Here is a 26,873-nt window from a genome sequence, read left to right on the forward strand (position 1 = left end):
GATGCAATCACATCTTTCCTGTAATGTGCTGACCAGAACTGTACATAGTACTCTAGCTGTGGCCTAACTAGTGTTTGATACAGTTCTAGCATAACCTCCCTGCTTATATTCTATGCCTTGGCTAATAAAGTAAAGTATCCCATATGGCTTCTTAATCACCCTATCCATCTGTCCTGCCACCTTCAGGAACCTGTGAATATGCACTCCAAGGTCCCTCCTAGCCACTCCATCTTCCGTTCAGGTAGATGCTACTATCACAGGCTTTTCCAGTTGTATTGGCATACAGATCTGCAGTACTAGAGCTTCGACATTGTCAGGGCCCATAGTCTTTGCACTTGCTTATCACATGGAGTGAACCAAATAGATATTTACTGTTGTGCTTTAAGTATTGTGTCAGTCCTTTGATAGTAAATTATCACCAGTGGAAGATTTAATGAAGTTATGCAAATAACTTAAATCACCCATTAAAAATATTGAGCTTGGTCAAAATGTGGCCCATAGCAATTGGAAGTAAAGTATGAAAAATAGTATCTAAGCCAAAAAGGGAAGGAATGTCACATTCAGAAAATATGGATAAGGTTTCATTTCCAATAACTTCTAAAAAGGGTAAACCCAATGGTGATATTAACTGCTAAATATGACCTAATATTCTTGACAACTGATTTGAGCAACAGTATAAATGCGCTACTGGGAGGGAAATGACAAATGCAGAGCCTACCATGAAATGTGCAATTACATTAATCACAATCAATCAGGAGACAAAATACAAGTGTCATAATTTGTCCTCCTTGTATCAATATTCAAGTTTTTAAAAAGATGTTTACATTTTAGGTAGTATTTTAAATTATCAAATATCCATTTCAGTCACAATGTATTTCATCTCCTAACCAACAGATGATTTTATTAAAGAGCTCATCATCTGAGCTGAAGGTGAGGATAGGATGGAATCTATCTGCATCAGAGGTGAGGAGAAGTTGAGTAGATTGGGACTCTACTCATTGGAGTTCAGAAGAATGAGAGGCGATCTTATTGAAACATATAAGATTGTGAAGGGGCTTGATCAGGTGGATGCGGTAAGGATGTTCCCAAGGATGGGTGAAACTAGAACTGGGGGCATAATCTTAGAATAAGGGGCTGCTCTTTCAAAACTGAGATGAGGAGAAACTTCTTCACTCAGAGGGTAGTAGGTCTGTGGAATTGCTGCCCCAGGAAGCTACGTCATTAAATAAATTTAAAACAGAAATAGACAGTTTCCTAGAAGTAAAGGGAATTAGGGGTTACGGGGAGCAGACAAGAAATTGGACATGAATTTAGATTTGAGGTTAGGATCAGATCAGCTATGATCTTATTGAATGACGGAGCAGGCTCGAGGGGCCGATTGGCCTACTCCTGCTCCTATTTCTTATGTTCTTATTGACTAAGAGAGGTATAGAAGAGGAAGGAGACACAGCAAGTTGTGTTGCAAAAGGACATAGGCCAATTGAGTGAGCAAAACTATGGCAGATGGAGTTCAATGTGGGGAAGTGAGAAGTCATCCACTTTAGATCAAAGACAAATCTGAACATTTTCTTAATGGCAAGAAACTACAAACTGTTGGAGCAATAAGATTTGGGTGACCAGGTACACATCATTAAAAGCTAATGCAGAGGTACAAAAAGCAATCAAAAAGGCTAACTGAATGTTGCTTTTATCTCAAGGGGGCTGGACTATAAAGGGGAAGAAATTATGCTTCATAAAGTTGTACAGAGCCTTGGTCAGACCCCACCTGGAGTATGGCGTTGAGTTTTTGGCACTGCACATCAGGATGTATAAACTGACCTTGGAGGGGGCACAGCACATTCACAAGAATGATACATAGGCTCACAAGGTTAACTTGAGGGCAGGTTGCATAAACTTGCTGGCCTCCATCATTTTAAAACTTCACATTTTATATATCAAACTAGATAAAATTTTGAAGTAAAAAGCAGTCATAGAAGAGATGTTTTATTATACACATTTAGACAGTTTCTTGGACAGGAGGTTCATATCCATCAGCTCTATCTACTTTAGCACCAGTCTCTTCACCCGACGGTTTGCTTGAGCCACTTCCTCCTTCACCATGCAGCTCCATCAGTTTGCCCACTGAAAGAAAAGATTTTTTCCATTATTGTTCAATTATCTTAATTATAATTATATACCTTAATCACAACACCCAAACAATTCAGCCCAACTGGCATATTCAAACCCATACTTGGCAAGCTCATTGCATTGTAACACAAAACAATGTGCTGGTCAGAACATTTGTCTATCCAGCCCACGAAACCACAGATGGTTACTGTGATTCTAAAATTAAAATCTTATATCTGGTTTTCTAACAATTAATCCAGTCCCTTTATTTAAACCTGGCATTGTTTTCTCTTCCACTACCCCCACTGCTGCTGTACTCCACAGCTCTATCATCCCCCTATTAAAAGTGCAGCCCCAAGATTCCTAAAATCATTCAACACTCAACTTGAAACTGTGTCCTCCACTCAAATCTTGTGGCGCCAAATTCTCAATACCCATAAAGATCTATAAGACCTCGAAGAGAGGAAGATGAGGGGACTTGTAATGAAGCAGCCATATAAAACCTTAGTTTTTAAAAAAATTCGTTCATGGGATGTGGGCGTCACTGGCGAGGCCAGCATTTATTGCCCATCCCTAATTGCCCTCATGACGGTGAGCCGCCTTCTTGAACCGCTGCAGGCCGTGTGGAAACTGTTCTCCCACAGTGCTGTTAGGAAGGGAGTTCTAGGATTTTGACCCAACGACAATGAAGGAACTATGATATATTTCCAAGTCGGGATGGTTGTGCCTTGGAGGGGAACGTGCAGGTGGTGTTGTTCCCACGTGCCTGCTGCTCTTGTCCGTCTAGGTGGTAGAGGTCACGGGTTTGGGAGGTGCTGTCGAAGAAGCCTTAGCGAGTTGCTGCAGTGCACCCTGTGGATGGTACACACTGCAGCCACTGTGCGCCGATGGTGAAGGGAGTGAATGTTTAGGGTGGTGGATGGGGTGCCAATCAAGCGGGCTGCTTTGTTGTGGATGGTGTCGAGCTGCACTCATCCAGGCAAGTGGAGAATATTCCATCATACTCCTGACTTGTGCCTTGTAGATGGTGGAAAGGCTTTAGAGAGTCGGGAGGTGAGTCACTCGCCACAGAATACCCAGCCTCTGACCTGCTCTTGTAGCCACAGTATTTATATGGCTGGTCCAGTTAAGTTTCTGGTCAATGGTGACCCCCAGGATGTTGATGGTGGGGGATTCGGCGATGGTAATGCCGTTGAATGTCAAGGGAAGGTGGTTAGACTCTCTCTTGTTGGAGATGGCCATTGCCTGGCACTTATCGGGCGCGAATGTTACTTGCCACTTATGAGCTCAAGCCTGGATGTTGTCCAGGTCTTGCTGCATGCGGGCTCGGACTGCTTCATTATCTGAGGGGTTGCGAATAGAACTGAACACTGTGCAATCAGCGAACATCCCCATTTCTGACCTTATGATGGAGGGAAGGTCATTGATGAAGCAGCTGAAGATGGTTGGGCCTAGGACACTGCTCCTGCGGCAATGTCCTGGGGCTGAGATGATTGGCCTCCAACAACCACTACCATCTTCCTTTGTGCTGGGTATGACTCCAGCCACTGGAGAGTTTTCCCCCTGATTCCCATTGACTTCAATTTTACTAGGGCTCCTTGGTGTCACACTCTGTCAAATGCTGCAGTGATGTCAAGGGCAGTCACTCTCACCTCACCTCTGCAATTCAGCTCTTTTATCCATGTTTGGACCAAGGCTGTAATGAGGTCTGGAGCAGAGTGGTCCTGGCGGAACCCAAACTGAGCATTGGTGAGCAGGTTAGTGGTAAGTAAGTGCCGCTTGATAGCACTGTCGACGACATCTTCCATCACTTTGCTGATGATTGAGAGTAGACTGATGGGGCAGTAATTGGCCGGATTGGATTTGTCCTGCTTTTTGTGGACAGGACATACTCGGGCAATTTTCCACATTGTCAGGTAGATGCCAGTGTTGTAGCTGTACTGGAACAGCTTGGCTAGAGGCGCAGCTAGTTCTGGAGCACAAGTCTTCAGCACTACAGCTGGGATGTTGTCGGGGCCCATAGCCTTTGCTGTATCCAGTGCACTCAGCCGTTTCTTGATATCACGTGGAGTGAATCGAATTGGCTGAAGACTGGCTTCTGTGATGGTGGGGATATCGGGGGGAGGCCGAGATGGATCATCCACTAGGCACTTCTAGATGAAGATGGTTGGAAATGCTTCAGGCCTTGTCTTTTGCACTCACGTGCTGGTCTCCGCCATTACTGAGGATGGGAATGTTTGCAGAGCCTCCTCCTCCCGTTAGTTGTTTAATCGTCCACCACCATTCACGACGAGATGTGGCAGGACAGCAGAGCTTTGTTCTGATCCATTGTTTGTGGAATCGCTTCGCTGTCTAGAGCATGTTTCTTCCGCTGTTTAGCATGCATGTAGTCCTGAGTTATAGCTTCACCAGGTCAGCACCTCATTTTTAGGTACGCCGGGTGCTGCTCCTGGCATGCTCTTCTACACTCCTCATTGAACCAGGGTTGATCCCCTGGCTTGCTGGTAATGGTACAGTGAGGAATATGCCGGGCCATGAGGTTACAGATTGTGCTGGAATACAATTCTGCTGCTGCTGATGGCCCAAAGTGCCTCATGGATGCCCAGTTTTGAGCTGCTAGATCTGTTCTGAATCTATCCCATTTAGCACGGTGGTAGTGCCACACAACACGTTGGATGGTGTCCTCAGTGCGAAGATAGGACTTCGTCTCCACGAGGACTGTGTGGTAGTCACTCCTACCAATACTGTCATGGACAGATGCATTTGCGACAGGTAGATTGGTGAGGACGAGGTAGAGTAAGTTTTTCCCTTGTGTTGGTTCGCTCACCACCTGCCGCAGGCCCAGTCTGGCAGCTGTGTCCTTCAGGACTCGGCCAGCTCGGTCAGTAGTGGTGCTACTGAGCCACTCTTGGTGATGGATATTGAAGTCTCCCACCCAGAGTACATTTTGTGCCCTTGCTACCCTAAGTGCTTCCTCCAAGTGGTGCTCAACATGGAGGAGGACTGATTCATCAGCTGAGGGAGGACGGTAGGTGGTAATCAGCAGGAGGTTTCCTTGCCCATGTTTGACCTGATGCCATGAGATTTCATGAGGTCCAGAGTCAATGTTGAGGACTCCCGGGGCCACTCCCTCCTAACTGTATATCACTGTACCGCCACCTCAGGGATGGTGATGGAGATGGAAGAGTCTGGGACATTGGCTGAAAGGTACGATTCTATGAGTATGGCTATGTCAGGCTGTTGCTTGACTAGTCTGTGGGACAGCTCTCCCAATTTTGGCACAAGTCCCCAGATGTTAGTGAGGAGGACTTTGCAGGGTCAACTGGGCTTGGTTTGCCGTCGTGTCCGGTGCCTAGTGGTCCGATGACAGGTGGTCCGTCCGGTTTTATTCTTATGACTTTTCATAGCGAGATTTTACAACTGAGTGGCTTGCTAGGCCATTTCAGAGGGCAATTAAGAATCAACCACATTACGTGACTCCAGACCCACAGCAAAGGCCAGACCGGGTAAGGCTAGCAGGTTTCCTTCCCTAAAGGACATTAGTGAACCAGATGGGTTTTTATGACAATCCGGTAGTTTCATGGCCACCATTACTGATACTAGTATTTTAATTCCAGATTTTTTATTTAATTAATCGAATTTAAATTCCCCAGCTGCCGTGGCGGGATTTGAACTCATACTCCGGATTATTAGTCCAGGCCTCTGGTTTACTCGTCCAGTAACATAACCACTATGCTACTGTACCCAGTAAGACCACAGTTGAAGTACTGTGTAGAGTTTTGGACTCCATGCTATAGGAAGCAGTTGAGACAAGAGAGGACACAGCACAGATTCACTAGACTGCTGCCTGGTGTGAGGAAATATAAATAAGAAACACTTTAAAAGTAACACTTTTCTGATGATCCAAATGATCCAAAATTCACTGCAAACATTTGGCGATAAACCCCTTCAATTTAATTCCAGCAATTTTCTGCTTCTCAAAGCAGACACACATTGTAGCATCATCCTACCCAAGATCTTTTATCTCAACAAACAAAAATCAAATATTGGACAAATCTGGTCTGCATGGCTCACTCAGACATTGGGAGGGATTAATAAGAATGGTCAATGTTGCAAAAAAATTGGAATGAGGAGTAAATAGACAAAGTATTAAAAAGCATTTGTAGCTATGGAAAGGTACAATATAATTAAAACAGAGGCATGGCTTCAGTTTGAACAGGACTAAAGTTCATATCGCTGATAACATTTTCAAGAGAGTGGGGGAAGAAGAGGGGTCTGGGGCAGTACATGAAAGGATTCTATCACAGCACTAGAACATAATATTCTAGGGGGTTGCATTAAGAACAGAATTCATACTGATATAGTTGAATCGAAAAGAAAATTCTTAAGTGGGCATTACAGGATACTGAAGTTAAAATGAGAAATGTAAGGAATCTTACAACACCAGGTTATAGTCCAACAGTTTTATTTGAAAATCACAAGCTTTCGGAGATTATCTCCTTCGTCAGGTGAGTGAGTGAAAGGTTCTCAAATCGCATATCTTATATTAGGCTGGGACACGATCACACCAAAGGTGTCGTTGGTGTTCAGACAGGTTAGCCACGGAAAACAGTACATCCCAGTATACTGAATACACAATGGGTCAGATTACACAGACAGAGAGAGCAGAGAGAGCGAGACAGAGAATGTCCAGTTGTATTAAAAAGATAACTTTGTTTTCCCTGCTGGTGGGGTTACGTGTAGCGTGACATGAACCCAAGATCCCGGTTGAGGCTGTCCTCATGGGTGCAGAACTTGGCTATCAATTTCTGCTCGACGATTTTGCGTTGTCGTGTGTCTCCAAGGCGGCCTCAAGGTTTACCTGAGGAAGGAGGAAGCCTCCGAAAGCTTGTAGATTTCAAATAAAAATTGTTGGACTATAACTTGGTGTTGTAAAATCGTTTACAATTTAATACAACTGGACATTCTCTGTCTCGCTCTGCCTTTCGGGTCTCTTTCTCTCCTTGTCTGTGTAATCTGACCCATTGTGCATTCAGTATACTGGGATGTACTGTTTTCCGTGGCTAACCTGTCTGAACACCAACGACACCTTTGATTGGTGTGATCGTGTCCCAGCCTAATATAAGATATGCGATTTGAGAATCTTTCACTCACTCACCTGACGAAGGAGATAATCTCTGAAAGCTTGTGATTTTAAAATAAAATTGTTGGACTGTAACCTGGTGTTGTAAGATTCCTTACATTTGTCCACCCCAGTCCATCACCGGCATCTCCACATCATAGTTAAAATGAGAGGGAGAGATCTGTGGATAGTTCAAAGCTATGCAAAACAGTGCAATACTGGGTGATTTCAACGGTTTGAAAATGAACTGGGTAAAAGGTAATGAATGTGGTCAAAGTGGGTGACACTTCCTAGAAGGCATCCAGGATGGCTACCTGGATCAATACGTTTCTAGTCCAACAAAAATAAGCACGGCTTGATTTAGTTCTGGGAAATGTGGAGGGACAAACAGTCGATTTGAAAGCTGGAAAACAATTGGGAAATAGCAACCACAATACAATGAGGTTCACTGAATATAAAAGGATAAGATTCAAAGAAAAAGCATGCAGGAAAAATGAAAAGTTCAAAGATGTAGAGGGATCCAGCACAAATTACCAGTGCAGCAAACCGATCAACAATGAAAAATTTTCAAACAAGAAACTGGTAGAGTATAAAGTAGGCGCGCATATAAGCAAAAAAAGGGAGAACAATGGCTGATGTTCTGTAAACAATTTTACAACACCAAGTTATAGTCCAGCAATTTTATTTTAAATTCACAAGCTTTCGGAGGCTACCTCCTTCCTCAGGTGAACGATGCGGAAACCCCAGTCCATCACCGGCATCTCCACATCATGATGTTCTGTGGTTAGACTAAAACTTGACAAAATGTAGCTAATACTAAAAATCATGAAGAATATACAATGTGTGATGGGAAAGTGAAAGATTAAAAAAGGGCTAAAAAGGAAATGTGGGACAGGCTTGCAGATAATATAAAAGAAATTAAGTGCTTTTATAAGCACATAAGTAGTACAAGAACACTGGCACCAGAAAGGAAAGAAAAGTAAAACAGTTAAGAGACTAGCATTGCACAGAGATGAAAGGACAGATTTAATTGTGGAGGATAAATCTATGGCAGATATTAAATTTTTGGATCAATTATAGTGGGAGTAATTACATAAACTTACTAAAGGAGGAGGCAATTATTAGATATAACTCTCAAAAAAGGTAGTGGTTCTGAGAAAAGTTAGAAAGAACTCAAGGCGGATGAATCTCCAGACCCTGGGATATTGGAGAAAATCAAGGAGTATAACAGAGGCTCTGACCAACGTTGTTCTGTCCTCACATATACATACACCTGCCTGTCCCCAGCACAACACATCTGTTCAGTAAGTGAGAGAAGGATTAGGCAGGTAACGATAGTCTAGTCAGCCCATCAGTGTGGACATGCTCTTAGAATCTATAATAATTTGTGAACATTTAGAAATGCATGCGATAATCAAGGATGGTCAGATGTCAAATGTAAATTGTGTTTTGATAAATAACTTTATCCCCCCAAAGTGGCTGAATATAAAAGAATGCAGTAGATATGGTATATATGCAATAAGCTCCACCCTTTTGCTGCAGATTCCACCCTCCTCTTAAGCCACTCACTAAGGCTGAACCACACTGCAAATTCTTGGTGCACTGTTTGAACCAGAGTTGAGCTTCAAACCATACGCATATTCATCAAGAACATTTACTTCTATCTCGGCAAAACTGCATACCTCAACCTCAGCCCCAGTCGCTGAAACCCTTTCGTCATCACAAGTAGATTGCTCTAATGTCCTCCTTGCTGGGTTCTGGTCCCCACCCCTATAAGCTCCCATTTGTCCACAATTCAAAGAATCATGTACTGCTTGTCCATCACACCCACCCTCACCTACATTGGCACCCTACTATCCAATGCCCTAAAATTTAAAATTCACCCCATTACTAGTGGCAGAGCTGTCAGCCACCTAGGCCATGCTCTCGAATCCCCTCACTAAATCCTTCCAGCTCCAAAAACACTGAAAACCCACCTTTCCATCCAATCTTTCAATCACCCCTCTGTTTTGTTCACCTGCCCCCACCCACGGCCACTTAAGGCACCTCAGGATATTTTTTGCATTAGAAGATACAATACAAAGTGTTGATTTACAAGCTATGCCGTTAAGTTTTTCATAGAAGGCTGGCTTCTTGTTTTGCAGGATTCCTTGAAGGACCTCATTGCTGACCTCCAGAGTAAAAGTGCAAGGGTAGTAGTCTCGGGGTTATTACCAGTCATGTCCAGATCATTGGGAGAACAGCCGAATCATAGGATTCAACATCTGGCTTTGAGATCTTAGTAAAAAAGCTCGACCACGCTGACAACTGGGACATATTCACTGGACAGGATAAGTTGTTTAGGAGGGATGTCCTCCATCTAAATTTCCAGGGAGCACAAAGGGTTGCAGAGAGTGTTGAGCTTGCTTTTAGCAAGCATTTAAACTAGATCCACATGGGGATAGTGCAGAAATGCTTAAAGATAGTTTTATCACCCTTGATCATCACAGATTCTAAACATACTATTAAAGCAGATAGGGGGCATACAAGAATAAATAACTCAAAGAAGAAGGCAGATGACAGACCTTTACATTGTTTCTATGTAAATGCATAGAGTGTTAAAAACAAATTGTTAGAACTGCAATCATGTGCTGTCTTGGAAAAATTAGATATTTTGTGTATGAGACATGGCTAGATCAGTGATGGGGCAAAAATTCACCTAAAAGGCTACAAGGGATTTGAAAAGGACAGTCGGTCAGAGGTGGGGTTGCTATTTTAAAAAATCAGTGAGAAACTAGCCACTTGAGATACTTGATTTTGCCTCATTAGGGAGGTACAGCTGCAGCTATTTTGGTTCAAGTGGACTAAGCTTACGGGCAAGGACTAATTGTTATAGACCCCCAGGTCACACACCTGAACACGAGGAGTTACGACGGAAACAGATTTCTGAAGCCTCAAAAGTTCGTCACCTTTGTTTGATGGGTAACTAATTTTCCTGGAATTCAGTGGCACTGCGGTTTACCCTGTTGTGGTGGGAGGTGCAGTTGAAAAATTTGTTGAAAATACACACGACTGTTTCCTGACTCAACTTGTCAATGAAGTAACCTGGGATGATAATATATCAGATCTAGTATTTACTAGTGAGCTTAACCTCGTATCAGGCCTCCATGTGGGAGTACACCTGGGCCACAGTGACCGCAATATGCCTTCAATTGGCTGGTAGAACCAAAAGATACAGAAAATCTACAACGCACAGCAGATTTCAGATGGGCAAACTTTTCTAAAATGACAGACGGGTTACGAACATACGAATACGAATTAAGGAGGTGGGCATTCGGCCCCTCGAGCCTGCTCTGCCATTTGATAAGATCATAGCTGATCTGAATGAGACCTCAACCCTACTTTTCCATCTATCTAATATAACCTTTGACTCCTTTGTTAATCAGGAATCTATCTAACTCAGCCTTAATAATATTCAATGACCCTGCCTCCACCACTCTCTGGGGAAGGGAGTTCCACAGACTCATGCCCCTCAGAAAAAAATTCTCCTCATCTCCGTCTTAAATGGGAGACCCCTTATTTTTTAATTAGCCATATTGATTGGCTAACCCTGCTGGTTGGTGATGAGACCGATGTAGGATACAAATGGAAAGTTTTTAAGGTGATACAAAATGTGGAAGACAAGTATGTACCCAAAGTCAAAAGAAGGGCATATGGTAAGAACAAGCCAAGGTGGCTGAATGGTCATGTACAAAGACAAATAAGATGTAAACAAAAATGTGTCCACAATTTTAAAGCATCTAATACTCATCTAAACAGTTAAGTACAAAGAACAACGAAAGAAAACAATAGCTGCCGTTAAATCAGCTAAAAGGATAATTGAAAAGAGGATTGGAGACAATTGTGGAAGTAATGGGAAAGCTTTTTCAGCTATGTGAAGAGTCAGAGGACTGTCAAAGACTGTATTGGCCCATTGAAGGATGCTCAAGGACGGTTATCGAGGGACTCACTGGGTATGGTAGAAATGGGTATGCATCAGTCTTCACTCTTGAAGACAATACTTGACTGTTACAATTTAATGTTAATAAAATTAGTATTAACATAGATGAACATGTTATTTTTGATAGAATTAAAAACCTAAAAATAAATAGGACAGCCAGGCCAGATAATACCCACTCGAGGGTCCTCAGGCAGATGGGACATGTGCTGTGCGAGCCCCTTGCCCGTATTATTAATAGTTCTCTGCACTCTGGGACGGTTCCCATAGACTGGAAGGAGGCTAATGTAGTCTCTATCTTTAAAAGGGGAGACAAGGCTGATCCGGGTAACTATCAGCCCATTAGTTTGACATCAGTAATAGGAAAGAAGCTGAAAGGAACCATTAGGAATGTAATGTATGATTACTTGGATAGAGGACATACAGGGGACACCCAACATAGTTTTCAAAAAAAAAGGGTCATGTCTAACAAATTTGATTATATTTTTTTGAAGAAGTCACCAAGATGGTGGATGAGGGAAGCCCAGTAGACATTGTCTACATAAACTTCCAAAATACTTTCGACAAGGTACCACAGAAGAGGCTTCTCTACAACATCTAAGCCTCCAGAATTAGTGGTAATATATTGAGCCGGATTGGAAGGATGTAAGCAGAAAGTAGTTATACGTGGATCTGGATCTGTTTGGAGACCGGTCCCGCAGGGATCGGTGTCGAGGCTGTTGCTCTTTACTACTTTTATTAATGATTTAGGTGTTCAGGATACGATCTGCAAATTTGCAGACAATACCAAAATCTGAGCGAGTGTCAGGACTGTAGACGATTCTCGACTGCTTCAGGCGGATCTTTATGTGCTGGGGGCTGGGTTCGTGACTGGCAAATGATGTTTAATTTGGAGAAGTGCAGTGTTATGCATGTGGGCAGGATAAATGCTCAACATACATACACCCTTCAGGGAAAAGCATTAAAGCAGGTGGAGAAAGAGAGATCTGGGAGTTCTAGTGCACTGGTTTCTAAAGGTTCATGAGCAATGCTGTGAAGCGATAGCTAGAGCAAATAGGGTGTTGGGGTACATTTATAGGCCAACTGACTATAAGACAAAGCATACTATTTTGTCTTTGTGCAACACCTTAGTCAGGCCTCATTTGGAACACACTGTCCAGTTTTGGTTCCCTCACAAGGCGGGTGTATTTGAGGCTTTGGAAAGGACGCAGGTGAGGGCCACTATATTAAAGCATCTTAGTTATCAAGATAGGCCAAAAGAGCTGGGACTTTACACTTCGGAGAAGCCTAGACGTGGGGATGATCTGATTGAGGTTTTTAAGAGGGTGAAAGGAATAGATGGTGTTCCAGTTGACAGTTTGTTCCAATAGTACATTAGGGAGGGCCAGGGGTCACAATTTTAAGTTGTTCAAGATCATATCTAGGTTAGATGTTAGGGGGTGGTTATACTGTAATACATAAGGTATCACAATTGTATGGGGCAGGCTGGATGGACCAGAGGTCCTTTTCCTGTCAGTCATTGTTCGTATGTTTGTACTGGATGCCTGAAATGCGAACAGTACCATTCTCCAGCACCAATCTACCCATTCTAATTCTTGAACTCCAGCATCCATCACCAAGTACTATTGATTTAATTTCAAAGCTGCAAATTAAAAAGGCACTCAAGGAGGATAGTCACTTACATTCAAACTTGGGCTTCTTCAGCATCTTGACTTTCCGAACATACACATCATGTAGAGGGTAAATAGACTGGCAAGCTTTCTCAATGTCCTTACCAATGCTGTCTGGGATCCTAAAAAGCAAATATTAGACTGTTGAGAACACTACAGAGAACTATTAACATTCAAGTTAAAGCTACTTATGCATTTTCCCCCAATGGATTAGATATTTTGTGGGGTGAGCCAGATGGCCTTTTCCAGCCTGTACATTTCTCCATACTAGAAACCCCACCAAACTTCAGGCTCAACCAGTACTAGGATCATCCATGTACTTGCATGTTCCACTGAGTTTACACATTTCCTTCAAGATAACGTTAGTGTCATTTGGAGGATACTAGAAAAGTTTATAAAAGCAGGAAAACTACAACTTAATATAAATATCCTGGACTGTGGCTCAGTACCACTTACTGTGGAACTGAAGCACAGAAGAGAGATGGTTCGAAACCTGAACTGTGCTGAATTCTATAGTCATGTGTGTCAGCTGGGGCACACAACAGACTAGCGTCTCAGAGTGACCCTTGCTGAAAAACAGGCTGAGTTCAGACCAGGATGCAGCACAGCAATGATGCACCCACTCCTCCTGGTCAAAATAGTCTTGACAACACACATGTACTCTCATCTTCACATGAATCGCCTGCTTCACAAGGGCAAGGTGATTTATTTTTAAATTTAAGATCACTTCCCCCAAAATGGTTTGCATATATAATCAACCAGTAAGGACATCACTGCTGTCTAAAAACAAAGTTATAAGGCTTGTAGTAAAGCTTGTTAAGACAGAATCATAATTTAGCATGAAACAGAAGGGGCACAAGCTTGGGACTGAAAAACAAGAGACTAGAGCTTTGACTGGGAGAACCTCAATTTTTACTTTGTCTACAATTCCAAATGCCATGCTCCATAAAGCTCAGCGTGTAAGGAATTAAGAGGGAAAACATATGCCATACCACACAAAATATGGAAAAGATGTAATCGCACTCAATGGATTGTTAATTCTTTGACTCACTCTTCACATTCCACATGCTAACATCCACCCCCTCCCATGGGCATCAATTTTACTGGGGTATAGTTCCATGGCCCACTTCCACCAAGTGGTTCTTAATTATGTGAGCATAGGCTAAGTACTATCAGGCTGTTTGACTGGAGGTATCACAGCGAAGTCTGATCCTTTCCTCAGTCAACATTCACACACACTGATTTCCTCCAACTGTGACACCCCTACACCCGAGATCAGTTAATTCAGCACAGACTAGTACCACATTTAATGAAAATGATAAGCACGAGTCACTGGCCACACTGCACACCAACACCATCAATTTTGTTCACCATATAAAAATATTCAGAGACAAGTGCAGAGGTTTGTAAAGCATTGATATAGATAGAACAAGCCAGTGAATACTGGGGAGGTTCCAATAGCCTAGAAATTTGGCTCAATTCATTAAAGATGTCGACATCAATAATTGGAAAGCTAATGTAATTAGCAGAATTGAGGAAGAACTAAGAAAATAACCCAAGACAGCTTCAGATTTTGCCCAGCCAACCTCATTTTTTCAAATTAATTTTTGAGATGGTCATATCCCAAATTGACAGGAAAAATGCCAAAAGGCCTATAATAAAGTACCAAACAAAGTCCAGTTGATATCAAGGGTAAAACATGAATGTGTTGGTACCAGTTAAAGGGAAGGAATCACAGGGCGGTCACAAGATTAAGTTAGTTCATATTCACTGACACCTCCTTGACCTTTCCATGTCCCACAGCCACTCTACTCCCATGGTCTTGATCACTGACAATGCCGCCTCTGATCACTTCCTGAGGGAGATGGGAATAGAGGGATATGGGGCAGGATGAGACAAGGTAATTAGAGTGGGAGGAGGTTTGTGTGGTGTACAAGCACCAGCATAGAATCTACAGCACAGAAACAGTCTACTTATTCCTTGCCTCCCTCACCACCCACACCCCTGAGCCCCCTCTGCATTTGTCCTTGGCAAGTATTCTCCCAAGTCATTTACAACTGCACTTTCAAACTCCCAACTGCCTAGCCTTTGGCCTTCCATTCACAATGTACTACTGCTGCTGTTGATTTGCTCAACCAGTCCCTCACCTCCACCTTTCATGCCCTCATCCCCAGCAAGACCATGACTGCATCCACCCAGGCTATTCTCCCAAGCATGGCCCCCCCCCCCCATATTCACTCTCAAGTTCAGGGGGAAGTCCAAGTGTAACTAGCAGTCAATTGGTTTAGCCTTCCATCGCCAGATCTGGCAAGACCACATGGAAGTGCCATCAGACTTCATCCTCCTCTGCCAAACCACCCACTGCTCCAAAATCATCCCCAGCTTCTTCTCTCCAGTACCAATTATCTCCCTAAACCCATCCCTCCTGCCCCTCATCTAGCAGTTATTTTTGTGAGAAGCTCATGGACCTCTGTCACCAAGCAGGAGACTATCCATTCAGCTTCCTCTGCTTTTTCCCTCCCATCAAACCAAACCTACCCCCTGGATCCTTCTGCTCCTTTACCCTAGCCTTGAACCCATACCTCCTTCCCTTTATGGGCCATGGCTAGCTGATATTTCCAAACTAACACCCTCTCCTCAAACAGCCATTGACACCGGTCCCTGTAAACTACCACTGTCAAATCCGTGCCCATCTTTCCCGCAACTCCACGTATGAATCTCTCCAATCAAGTTCCACCCCCTGCTACAGCACCAAATCGACCAAAATCAAAAATGACATCCTCTATCATTATGGTGCATTATCCTTCCTCGCCCTTCTTCACCTCTGCAGTCTTTGACAAGGTCAACCACACCATCACTCTCCAATGCCTCTCCTCGATTGTCCAGCTCTACTCTCACCTATCAAATCATAGCAAGAGCATCTCCAGAAATAGCTTCTCATCACTGAGTTACCGGAGGGTCTTTCCTTGCCGGTATACAAATATTACCTAAACTCTCAACTCCAGTACAATAGTTAAATTGCAGAAGGCACCAAATTAGCAGGTAGGGTAAAAAGCCTGTAGACTTCAAACAAGGCAAGATTTTACGAAGGGAGATCAACATATTTGTACCCTGCATAGTCTACAAGTTACTGCACTCTGGGAATAGAAATAGAAGGCAAGTGTACTTCGTGAGCTGGGGCATTCAAAGCAGTTGGTCACTATCACTCTCCATGTCCAGTGAAAGGCAGCAATAAAAAAAAGGATGGAGTACGTATCAGTAGAGTTCAAATCTGCAAACATTATGCTGAATCTGTACAGTGCTTGGGCCACTGTGACGTGCAGGAGCCACCTAGAGGTAGTGCAGGGGAGAGCATTAAGACTGATCCTCTAATGAGGAAAAACGAGATAAGCTCGACCTCTTCAGCCCAGCTAGGTCAACTGAGGCCATCTTATGAAAGACATATTTAGTGGAATAGAACGGGGCAAAAGCTTTAAAGTCATCAAGGAGTATCTCTTTACAATGAGTGATCAGCAGCTGAAACTGGTTGCCTCGGCCAGTGGTTGAGACTTGGACATAAGAGTTAAATTAACAGACAAATGCTGTAATGGAGAGATGGTATCCTGAAACTATGAAATCACAGGATATGCATGTTTATAATACATTTTAATAACAGATACACAGTTCAAACATCCCCCACTCTGTACCAAAACAGAATCCAGTTGGTCATGGTGCAAGCAACAGTAGTTACATGTAATTAGCAGTATATAAAATTCATATAGTCAGGGAATCAGCATCCAACATCCAGAAACAGTTCTGCATCCAACAACCCGTGCTGAAGTGACTTCAGAGTATCAACTGCCCAAGTTCCAAATTCACACTAGCACAAAAAAGCCTACTGGCAAGAGCAAGTTTCTAGTATTTGTATTTCAATTTTACTTCAGAGAAAAGCAAGTTACTGGAGGCAACGTTAAAACATATCAGAACATAGTGTATTTGTCTAGATTACTTACAACTTGTTGACAACCTCCTTGAGGTCATTGGTTTGTACTTCACGAGTCATGATCTCTACCATCTTCTTGCGGATTGTGCGGACCTGCTGGTGTTGAGCGTAGGAGGTTTTACGAATCTGGTTGTTGCGTTTCTTAGTGAATCCCACACAAAAGAGACGCAGCAGGTATCCATCTGTGGTTTTGACATCAATATGGGCTTCAATCATGGTCTACAATTAGAATAATTCAGAAGAAAATTTCATCAGCACAATTCATATTACTAATGTCAGATTAACAAAACCTTAAAAGATTACTTCCTACATTACGTGGAGATGCCGGTGATGGACTGGGGTGGACAAATGTAAGGAATCTTACAACACCAGGTTATAGTCCAACAGTTTTATTTGAAAATCACAAGCTTTCGGAGATTATCTCCTTCATCACTCACCTGACGAAGGAGATAATCTCCGAAAGCTTGTGATTTTCAAATAAAACTGTTGGACTATAACCTGGTGTTGTAAGATTCTTTACATCATTCCTACATTACAACAATTACTACACTTCAAAAAGTACTTAATTGGCTGTAAAGCACCCTAGGGCGGCCTGACATCGTCAAAGACACTATATAAATGCAAGTCGTTTCTATTATATGTCACATATATACCAAGCCTCCAGTCATTTCCAAGCTTAAACAGCAGTCTGAAATCAGTTGGCTGATCCAAGATGGGTCAATAGCGGAGGCACAATTGCGTTCAGTGCCACCAAGGTGGGGGTGGGGGAAAGGAAACTTAAGGCAATGAATTGTAGTCACTGTTGCAATGTAGGAAATGCAGCAGCCTATTTTCACACAGCAAGGCAAGAAATCAGTTTTCGGTGTCAGTTGAGGGATAAATATTGACCAGGTAAACTCCCCTGCTCTTCAAATAGTGTTGTTGAATCCTTTACATCCACCTGAGGGCTGGCAGGGCCGCAGTTTAACAGCTCATCCGCATGACTGCACCTCCCAGCAGTGTAGCAGTCACTCAAGTGCTGCATTAGAGTGCCAACCTAGATTATGCGCTCAAGTCTCTGGAGTGGGTCTTGAATCCATGACCTTCTGACTCAGATGAGGGGGCTACCACTGATCCAAGAAAACAAAATGTATCATCCAGGATGCTCACTTCCGATCTAATGATCCCTGCTGGAAGTTATATACATGAGTATAGTGATGTGTTTGGATGGGATTGCCTCCATGGACAAACAGCCCTACATTCACTTTAGGCTCAAATGAAGACAGACCACTTGGGTGAAGTACGAGGGCGGCTAACCACGTATCGCTCCAGTAAAAGGCCTTCGGGAGAGGGAAGGGAGGAAAGGAAGAATAAAACACTTTGGACAGGAAATACATTACAGATGAAAAGTTCAGGAAAATAAATTAAGTAAACATCAAATTTGTCCCATTCTAATTGACACTTTCATGGGACAGAACATATTTACAAAATACAGGCGATTCAGTTACTGAAACAGCTGCTTTAAACCTTGAAGTGGTTTGTCATTAACTGCCGCATGGCTAAATTCATTTGGCAGAACTGGCAAACTGGAACTGTGAAATTCACAATTCTAATCCTGGGCATGCTGATTGATAATCTTACCTGCCATTTTTTGACCATAGAGCACATCTTATCACGTGTTAAGTCCATGCCATGAAAGTTGGTCAGACAGTTTTTGCCTTGAACGTCCTCCACGATCAGCTTAAATTTGCGGAAGGCCACTTCATCGTTCTGCAAATCAGCAAGACTCACCTCAAACACACGGCCTTTCAAGCCTTCTGAGGCGATCTCTGTGCGATAGTTGAGAAAACAGAGCAAATTAACAATGGAGAATTCAGACTCTGATACCAGTTTTACAAAAACAATTTTCACAAGATCCCGATGGAAACATCAGGATGGTCTCAATATTCATTGTTGGACCACCTGGGACCGAAACAAGAGGTAATCATTCATTCCCATATGTATAAGCCATTATTATACATAAAGGACAATCTACTGTTCAGCAGGGACCCATAAGGTTGCACTTCAAAAGTAGTTCACTAGCTGTGAAGATCTTTGAGACACAGAGGACATGAGGTGCTACTTGGATGCAAGTTTTCTTTCTTTACACCAATTTCCTATTTAAGATGTTTTGAGTAGTTAGTCCTCCATCTACAAAATTCTCTGGTCTTATTTTAGCACACAAGTCCTAACCAATTAATTTCGTATATTCAGGAATATTTTTTTTTTTAAAAGTCAAGCCAAACACATGTTAACATTTGTTCTAAAGTTCAATGTACCCAGGAGATGACCTCATGTTGGGACATTTTGAAGGACTTAAATACTTACTAGTTCCCTGGGTCCTGGTCACCAAGGTTTTGCCCAGATTCCTAATGTTAAACATCGCTGGAGCCTTAACATCGTACCAGTCCTTCTTTGAGAAGGGGTCCACGCTGTGAAGAGACGATGAAATAAGATTTCAGACAAGGATCTGGCTTCCAGCGCCCTGAGTTAAGTGCAACAGACTCGCAAATGAAGAGTCCGAGCGTGTTGCACACGTTGCATTTGCTCCATGAAAAACCCTCCGGTGTAGTTGCACCTGGCAGGAGTTCTCCAAACGATGCCAGGAAGGTTAAGTACCAACTATTACTACCTGGTTGCACATACTCCTCCGGGCAGCCCTCGGTCTCTCGGCTCCGAGATCTAAAGCAGCCTGGACTCGACCGGTTCGTTACATCGCACTTCACCTTTGGTTTAGTTTTGAAGCCTCCCCGGTGCCTAACCGCCTCACCAGGCGTCACAAGCCTCCTTTCCCCTGCTGTGAACCAGGCACAGGAGCGCCCTTTCACACCAGGCCCGGCGGCCGCGTCTCTCTGCCCTTCCCGGACTCACGATCATTACAATCCCCTGAATATCAGCGCCATCCCTCCGATTTTCAGCAATATCACGCACCACCCGTGCTGAGGAAAGTCAGCGGAAGACAGCCCGCCCGATATCGGCTGACTTACATCTTCTTCTTGGCCCCCTTCTTGCCTCCTTTGGTCAGTCTCTTGTTTTTACCGACTGCCATGTTGCTCGAGGAGCTGGAAAGAGGAAGAAGAAAAGATCCCGCGATACTTTTACCGGGTCACGGGACAAACTGCGGAACATCTCGCGAGATCCGGGCGAGCAGCCAATCGGGGGAGGCAGCGCGAGGGCTGACGTCGAACCGGAATCGGTGGATCCAATAACAGGCGTTCCATCCCGCGCGCTGACGCCGAGTTTGCCGCCTGCTGCACGGCCGGCGGTTTGTTTGCACGAAGGAAAAATTTGCAGTTTTGTAGCGCCTTTCATAACTCCAGAACGTCCCAAAATGCTTCACAGCCATTAACGTGTAGTCACTGTTGTAATGTGGGGGAGGCACTGGGAACAATTTGCGGCACAGCAAAGTCCCACAAACGATAGTAAGATAAATAACCAGATACTGGCCCAGACTTTCCTGGAGAATGGCACCATTGTGATGTATTTATGTTGCAGAACCCGATTTACGTCACAAGAGAAAGAGGGAATTATGGCGTGAATGACGTGCCATTGCTCACGCCACGCTATAATTTCGTGGGACTTTCGCAACGCTCTTTCGTTACCCTTGCCCATATTTAAGTTAATCATCATAGCTCCCCGTCATTAAAATCGTGAATTTCCTGGATTAAAGCCAGTTTTCACATTGCTGCCATTTATACTGAAGTGGCATCCAGTTCTGGATGAGCAGCAATTTCCCCCAATTAAGCGTTGGGAGGACTGAAGCCATCAGCTTTGGCCCCCGCCACAAACTCCCTTCCCTGGCCATTGTCTCAGTCTGAACCACACTGTTCGCAACATCGGCATTCCATTTGACCATGAGCTGAGTTTCCAGCCCCATATCCTCTCTATCACAAAGAAAGACTACTTCCACCTCGATAATATTGTCCGTCCCCGCCCCAGCTCAGCCCATCTGCAGCTGAAACCCTCATCCATGCTTTTGTTACCTCCAGACTTGACTTCCAATACTCTCCTGGCCGCCTTCCCATCTTCTACCCTCCATAAACTTAAGCTCATCTGAAACTCTGCTGCCCATATCCTAACTCTTACCGTCCTGTTCACCCGACACCCCTGTGCTCACTGACCTACATTGGCTCCCGGTTCAGCAACACCTCTATTTTAAAATTCTCCTGCTCGTGTTCAAATCCCTCCATGGCTTCATTCCTTCCTATCTCTAAACTCCTCCAACCCTATGACCCACCGAGAACTCTGGCCTCTTATGGATCCCCCACTTCCTTCACCCGATCACTGGTGGTTGTGCCATCAACCATCTAGGCCCCAAGTTCTGGAATTCCCTCCCTAAACTTCTCTGTCTCTCCTCCTTTAAGACGGTAGCATAGTGGTTATGTTACTAGACTAGTAATCCTAGAAGCCCAGACTAATAATCCAGAGTCATGAGTTCAAATCCTGCCATAGCAGCTGGGAAATTTAAATTCAATTAATTAAATAAAATCTGGAATTAAAATACTAGTATCAGTAATGGTGGCCATGAAACTACTAGATTGTTGTAAAAACCCATCTGGTTCACTAATGCCCTTTAGGGAAGGAAACCTGCTATCCTTACCTGGTCTGGCCTATATGTGACTCCAGACCGACAGCAATGTGGTTGATTCTAAAATTGCCCTCTGAAATGGCCTAGCAAGCCACTCAGTTGTAAAATCTTGCTTAAAAAAAGTCATAATAAGAATAAAACCGGACGGACCACTAGGCACTGGACACGACTAAATGCAAACCAAGCCCGGTTGACCCTGCAAAGTCCTCCTCATTAACATCTGGGGACTTGTGCCAAAATTGGGAGAGCTGTCCCACAGATTAGTCAAGCATCAGCCTGACCTAGCCATACTCACAGAATCATACCTTTTAGCCAACGTCCCAGACTCTTCCATCACCATCCCTGGGTACGTCCTGTCCCACTGGCAGGACAGACCGACCAGAGGTGGCAGTACAGTGATATACAGTCAGGAGGGAGTAGCCCTGGGAGTCCTCAACATTGACTCCAGACCCCATGAAGTCTCCTGGCATCAGGTCAAACATGGGCAAGGAAACCTCCTGCTGATTACCACCTACCGCCCTCCCTCAGCTGATGAATCAGTCCTCCTCCATGTTGAGAAGCACTGAGGGTAGCAAGGGCACATAATGTACTCTGGATGGGGGAATTCAAAGTCCATGACCAAGAGTGGCTCGGCAGCACCACTACTGACTGAGCTGGCTAGAGTCCTGAAGGACATAGCTGCCAGACTGGGCCTGCAGCAGGTGGTGAGTGAACCAACACGAGGGAAAAACTAACTTGATCTCGTCCTCACCAATCTACCTGTCGCAGATGCATCTGTCCATGACAGTATTGGTAGGAGTGACCACCGCACAGTCCTCGTGGAGACGAAGTCCTGTCTTCGCACTGAGGACACCATCCAACGTGTTGTGTGGCACTACCACAGTGCTTAATGGGATAGATTCAGAACAGATCTAGCAGCTCAAAACTGGGCATCCCTGAGGCGCTGTGGGCCATCAGCAGCAGCAGAATTGTTTTCCAGCACAATCTGTAACCTCATGGCCCGGCATATTCCTCACTCTACCATTACAAACAAGCCAGGGGATCAACTCTGGTTCAATGAGGAGTGTAGGAGAGCATGCCAGGAGCAGCACCAGGCGTACCTAAAAATGAGGTGCCAACCTGGTGAAGCTACAACTCAGGACTACATGCATGCTAAACAGCAGAAGCAACATGCAATAGAGCTAAGCGATTCCACAACCAACGGATCAGATCAAAGCTCTGCAGTCCTGCCACATCCAGTCGTGAATGGTGGTGGACAATTAAACAACTAACGGGAGGAGGAGGCTCTGTAAACATCCCCATCCTCAATGATGGTGGAGTCCAGCACGTGAGTGCAATAAACAAGGCTGAAGTATTTGCAACCATCTTCAGCCAGAAGTGCCGAGTGGATGATCCATCTCGGCCTCCTCCCGATATCCCCACCATCACAGAAGCCAGTCTTCAGCCAATTTGATTCACTCCACGTGATATCAAAAAACGGCTGAGTGCACTGGATACAGCAAAGGCTATGGCCCCGACAACATCCCGGCTGTAGTGCTGAAGACTTGTGCTCCAGAACTAGCTGCGCCTCTAGCCAAGCTGTTCCAGTACATCTACAACACTGGCATCTGGGAAAATTGCCCAGGTATGTCCTGTCCACAAAAAGCAGGATAAATCCAATCCGGCCAATTACCGCCCCATCAGTCTACTCTCAATCATCAGCAAAGTCATGGAAGGTGTCGTCGACAGTGCTATCAAGTGGCACTTACTCACCAATAACCTGCTGACCGATGCTCAGTTTGGGTTCCACCAGGACCATTCGGCTCCAGACCTCATTACAGCCTTATCCAAACATGGACAAAAGAGCTGAATTCCAGAGGTGAGGTGAGAGTGGCTGCCCTTGACATCAAGGTAGCATTTGACCGAGTGTGGCACCAAGGAGCCCTAGTAAAATTGAAGTCAATGGGAATCAGGGGGAAAACTTTCCAGTGGCTGGAGTCATACCTGGCACAAAGGAAGATGGTAGTAGTTGTTGGAAGCCAATCATCTCAGCCCCAGGACATTGCTGCAGGAGTTCCTCAGGGCAGTGTCCTAGGCCCAACCATCTTCAGCTGCTTCATCAATGACCTTCCCTCCATCATAAGGTCAGAAATGGGGATGTTCACTGATGATTGCACAGTGTTCAGTTCCATTTGCAACCCCTCAGATAATGAAGCAGTCCGAGCCCGCATGCAGCAAGACCTGGACAACATCCAGGCTTGGGCTCATAAGTGGCAAGTAACATTTGCGCCAGACAAGTGCCAGGCAATGGCCATCTTCAACAAGAGAGAGTCTAACCACCTCCCCATGACATTCAACAGCCTTACCATCACCGAATACCCCACCATCAACATCCCGGGCGTCACCATTGACCAGAAACTTAACTGGACCAGCCATATAAATACTGTGGCTACAAGAGCAGGTCAGAGGCTGGATATTTTGCGGCGAGTGACTCACCTCCTGACTCTCCAAAGCCTTTCCACCATCTACAAGGCACAAGTCAGGAGTGTGATGCATGAGTGCAGCTCCAACAACACTCAAGAAGCTCGACACCATCTGGGACAAAGCAGCCCGCTTGTTTGGCACCCCATCCACCACCCTAAACATTCACTCCCTTCACCACCGGCGCACAGTGGCTGCAGTGTGTACCATCCACAGGATGCACTGCAGCAACTCACCAAGGCTTCTTCGACAGCACCTCCCAAACCCGCAACCTCTACCACCTAGAAGGACAAGAGCAGCAGGTACATGGGAACAACACCACCTGCACATTCCCCTCCAAGTCACACACCATCCCGACTCGGAAATATATCGCCGTTCCTTCATCGTCGCTGGGTCAAAATCCTGGAACTCCCTTCCTAACAGCACTGTGGGAGAACCTTCATCTCACGGACTGCAGCGGTTCAAGAAGGCGGCTCACCACCACCTTCTCAAGGGCAATTAGGGATGGGCAATAAATGCCGGCCTCGCCAGTGATGCCCACATCCCATGAACGATTAAAAAAAAATAAAATAAAAATGGCTCCTTAGTACCTACCATGACCACCTCTCCTAATTTCTGTTTGGCTTGGTGTCAAATTTTGTCTGATTATGCTCCTGTGAAGTACCTTGGGACATATTACTAAGTTATATAAATGTGAGTTGTTGATGAAAAATAATGGCACTGGTGACCTGGCAGCAGCATGATTTATTACTCCAAGGTTAGTTTCCTTTAAACATGTTTTCCAGTTGGCCTGAGCTCATTTGCTTAGCTTCCAGTAATTTAATCGAGAGAGCCCTTGTGCAGGATTCTTTAAATGACCAAGAAGTCGCGCTGTATTTCAAATGCATTCATCCTTATTTATGACTAGAAGATCTCCCATGATATTGCCCACAGTGAGTTAGAGGATGCGATGATTTATATCAATAGAGGTGTTATGTATGAAGTGTGATGGGGAAAATGTTCCAGGAAATAAATGTGACATAGGGAGTTTGAGCTATATACAGGCCTTTATTATAGAAAGAATGTTGTGTTTGATTCTATGCTCCCCAGCTTCTGTAAGAGTTGTTAGTATGGATAACCCTAATTAGAATTATAGAAATGAAGCACAAAAGTAGCCATTTGGCCCATTGCACTTGCACCCATTGCTAATTCTTCAACTGGAACAACATAATTCCATTTCCCTTTGCTGTTTTGCACACAGATCCATGGGGCACATCACTACTAATGTCCCGCTATCCAAGTTAATATTGTAGCTACCTGTAGCTTTAGCCTGCCAAGTAAATTTCCGGTATTTTCAAGGTCACTGTTTTGGGGCTTTCACTGAAAGATGGATGGAATTGTAAAATGTGAACCAATGTAACAAAAGTGGAATTTGACTTTCAAAAAACCAGTAGCTCTATACTTTCAATGAGGTGTTGGGCTGTCGTTGGGCAGTACGCCAAAACAGGTGCTGTGCCAAAAATCAATGAGACTTACTCTTGGTGCGTTAATGTGCTATTGTTGCTGTGCATGTTTTTGAATTAGTGCATACAGCAAGTAAAATTAATTATTAGTGAGTGTGACTGTTTATATTGTAAAATAAAATGACTAATATTTTAGGCATTATTTTTGTTTCTTTATCCATGCAGCAGCCAAAATAATTAGGAGAAAAGCTGCATGGAAGTGCAAACTGGGTATCAGAAAATGGGAGCAGTCAAGAGAAGCAGTGGTCATTTTATTCCCTACCCCTAGTGAAAGAAAGGGTAGTTTTGGGGGCTCGCAGGAACATTGGTGTCAGATATAAATGAAATTTCCCTAAAGCCAATGTCCATTTTTCTCTTCCCTTCTAAGGAAGTGACTAATGCTGGGATGCAGTTCCGCATATACCAGTTGCGCCCCAAATAACTTGCTAACGTAGGCATAGAATCATAGAGCACGGTAGGAGGCCATTCAGCCCATCGAGTCCATGCCGGGTCTTTGCAAAAGCAATCCAGTTAGTCCCAGTCAGGAGAGAGTGGCCCTGGGAATTCTCAACATTGACTCCGGACCCCGTGAAATCTCATGGCATCAGGTCAAACATGGGCAAGGAAACCTCCTTCTGAGTACCACCTACCGCCCTCCCTCAGCTGATGAATCAGTCCTCCTCCATGTTGAACACCCCCCACTTGGAGGAAGCACTGATGGTAGCAAGGGCACAGAATGTACTCTGGGTGGGGGACTTCAATGTCCATCACTAAGAGTGGCTTGGTAGCACCACTACTGACCGAGCTGGCCGAGTCCTAAAGGACATAGCTGCCAGACTGAGTCTGCGGCAGGTGGTGAGTGAACCAATACGAGGGAAAAACCTATTTGACCTCGTCCTCACCAATCTACCTGTCGCAGATGCATCTGTCCATGACAGTATTGGTAGGAGTGACCACCGCACAGTCCTCATGGAGACAAAGTCCTGTCTTCGCACTGAGGACACCATCCAACGTGTTGTGTGGCACTATCACTGTGCTAAATGGGATAGATTCAGAACAGATCTAGCAGCTCAAAACTGGGCATCCATGAGGCGCTGTGGGCCATTAGCAGCAGCAGAATTGTATTCCAGCACAATCTGTAACCTCATGGCCCGGCATATTCCTCACTCTACCATTACCAACAAGCCAGGGGATCAACCCTGGTTCAATGAGAAGTGTAGAAGAGCATGCCAGGAACAGCACCAGGCGTACCTAAAAATGAGGTGCCAACCTGGTGAAACTACAACTCAGGACTACATGCATGCTAAACAGCGGAAGCAATATGCTATAGACAGAGCTAAGTGATTCCACAACCAATGGATCAGATCAAAGCTCTGCAGTCCTGCCACATCCAGTCGTGAATGGTGATGGACAATTAAACAACAAACAGCAGGAGAAGGCTCTGTAAACATCCCCATCCTCAACGATGGC

At 44.4% G+C, this 26,873-nt stretch overlaps 1 protein-coding gene across 1 annotated transcript; it reads right to left on the reverse strand.

Moving 5' to 3' along the window:
* Positions 1-1,967: 1,967 nt before the first annotated feature.
* rps3a (ribosomal protein S3A) lies at positions 1,968-19,970 on the reverse strand. Its single transcript, XM_067992135.1, has 6 exons — positions 19,862-19,970; positions 19,203-19,306; positions 18,477-18,664; positions 16,867-17,075; positions 12,887-12,996; positions 1,968-2,121 (listed from the first exon to the last, which is right to left on the reverse strand). Exons 1-6 carry the CDS (start codon positions 19,921-19,923, stop codon positions 1,997-1,999), a joined length of 798 nt encoding a protein of 265 aa, XP_067848236.1. The 5' UTR covers positions 19,924-19,970; the 3' UTR covers positions 1,968-1,996.
* Positions 19,971-26,873: the final 6,903 nt, after the last annotated feature.

This window comes from Heptranchias perlo, chromosome 1 (assembly GCF_035084215.1).
Source record: "Heptranchias perlo isolate sHepPer1 chromosome 1, sHepPer1.hap1, whole genome shotgun sequence".
Classification (NCBI taxonomy): domain Eukaryota; kingdom Metazoa; phylum Chordata; class Chondrichthyes; order Hexanchiformes; family Hexanchidae; genus Heptranchias; species Heptranchias perlo.

What these genes read in the sequence shown, in the direction of transcription:
- rps3a (XM_067992135.1), bottom strand. Translation starts at nt 19,923, where the DNA reads ATGGCAGTCGGTAAAAACAAGAGACTGACCAAAGGAGGCAAGAAGGGG. An exon ending in GACCAGGACCCAGGGAACTA is followed by an intron (nt 18,665 to 19,202) that starts GTAAGTATTTAA and finishes ACTATCGCACAG; the next exon opens with AGATCGCCTCAGAAGGCTTG. An exon ending in GAAGAAGCCCAAGTTTGAAT is followed by an intron (nt 2,122 to 12,886) that starts GTAAGTGACTAT and finishes CTTTTCTTTCAG; the next exon opens with TGGGCAAACTGATGGAGCTG.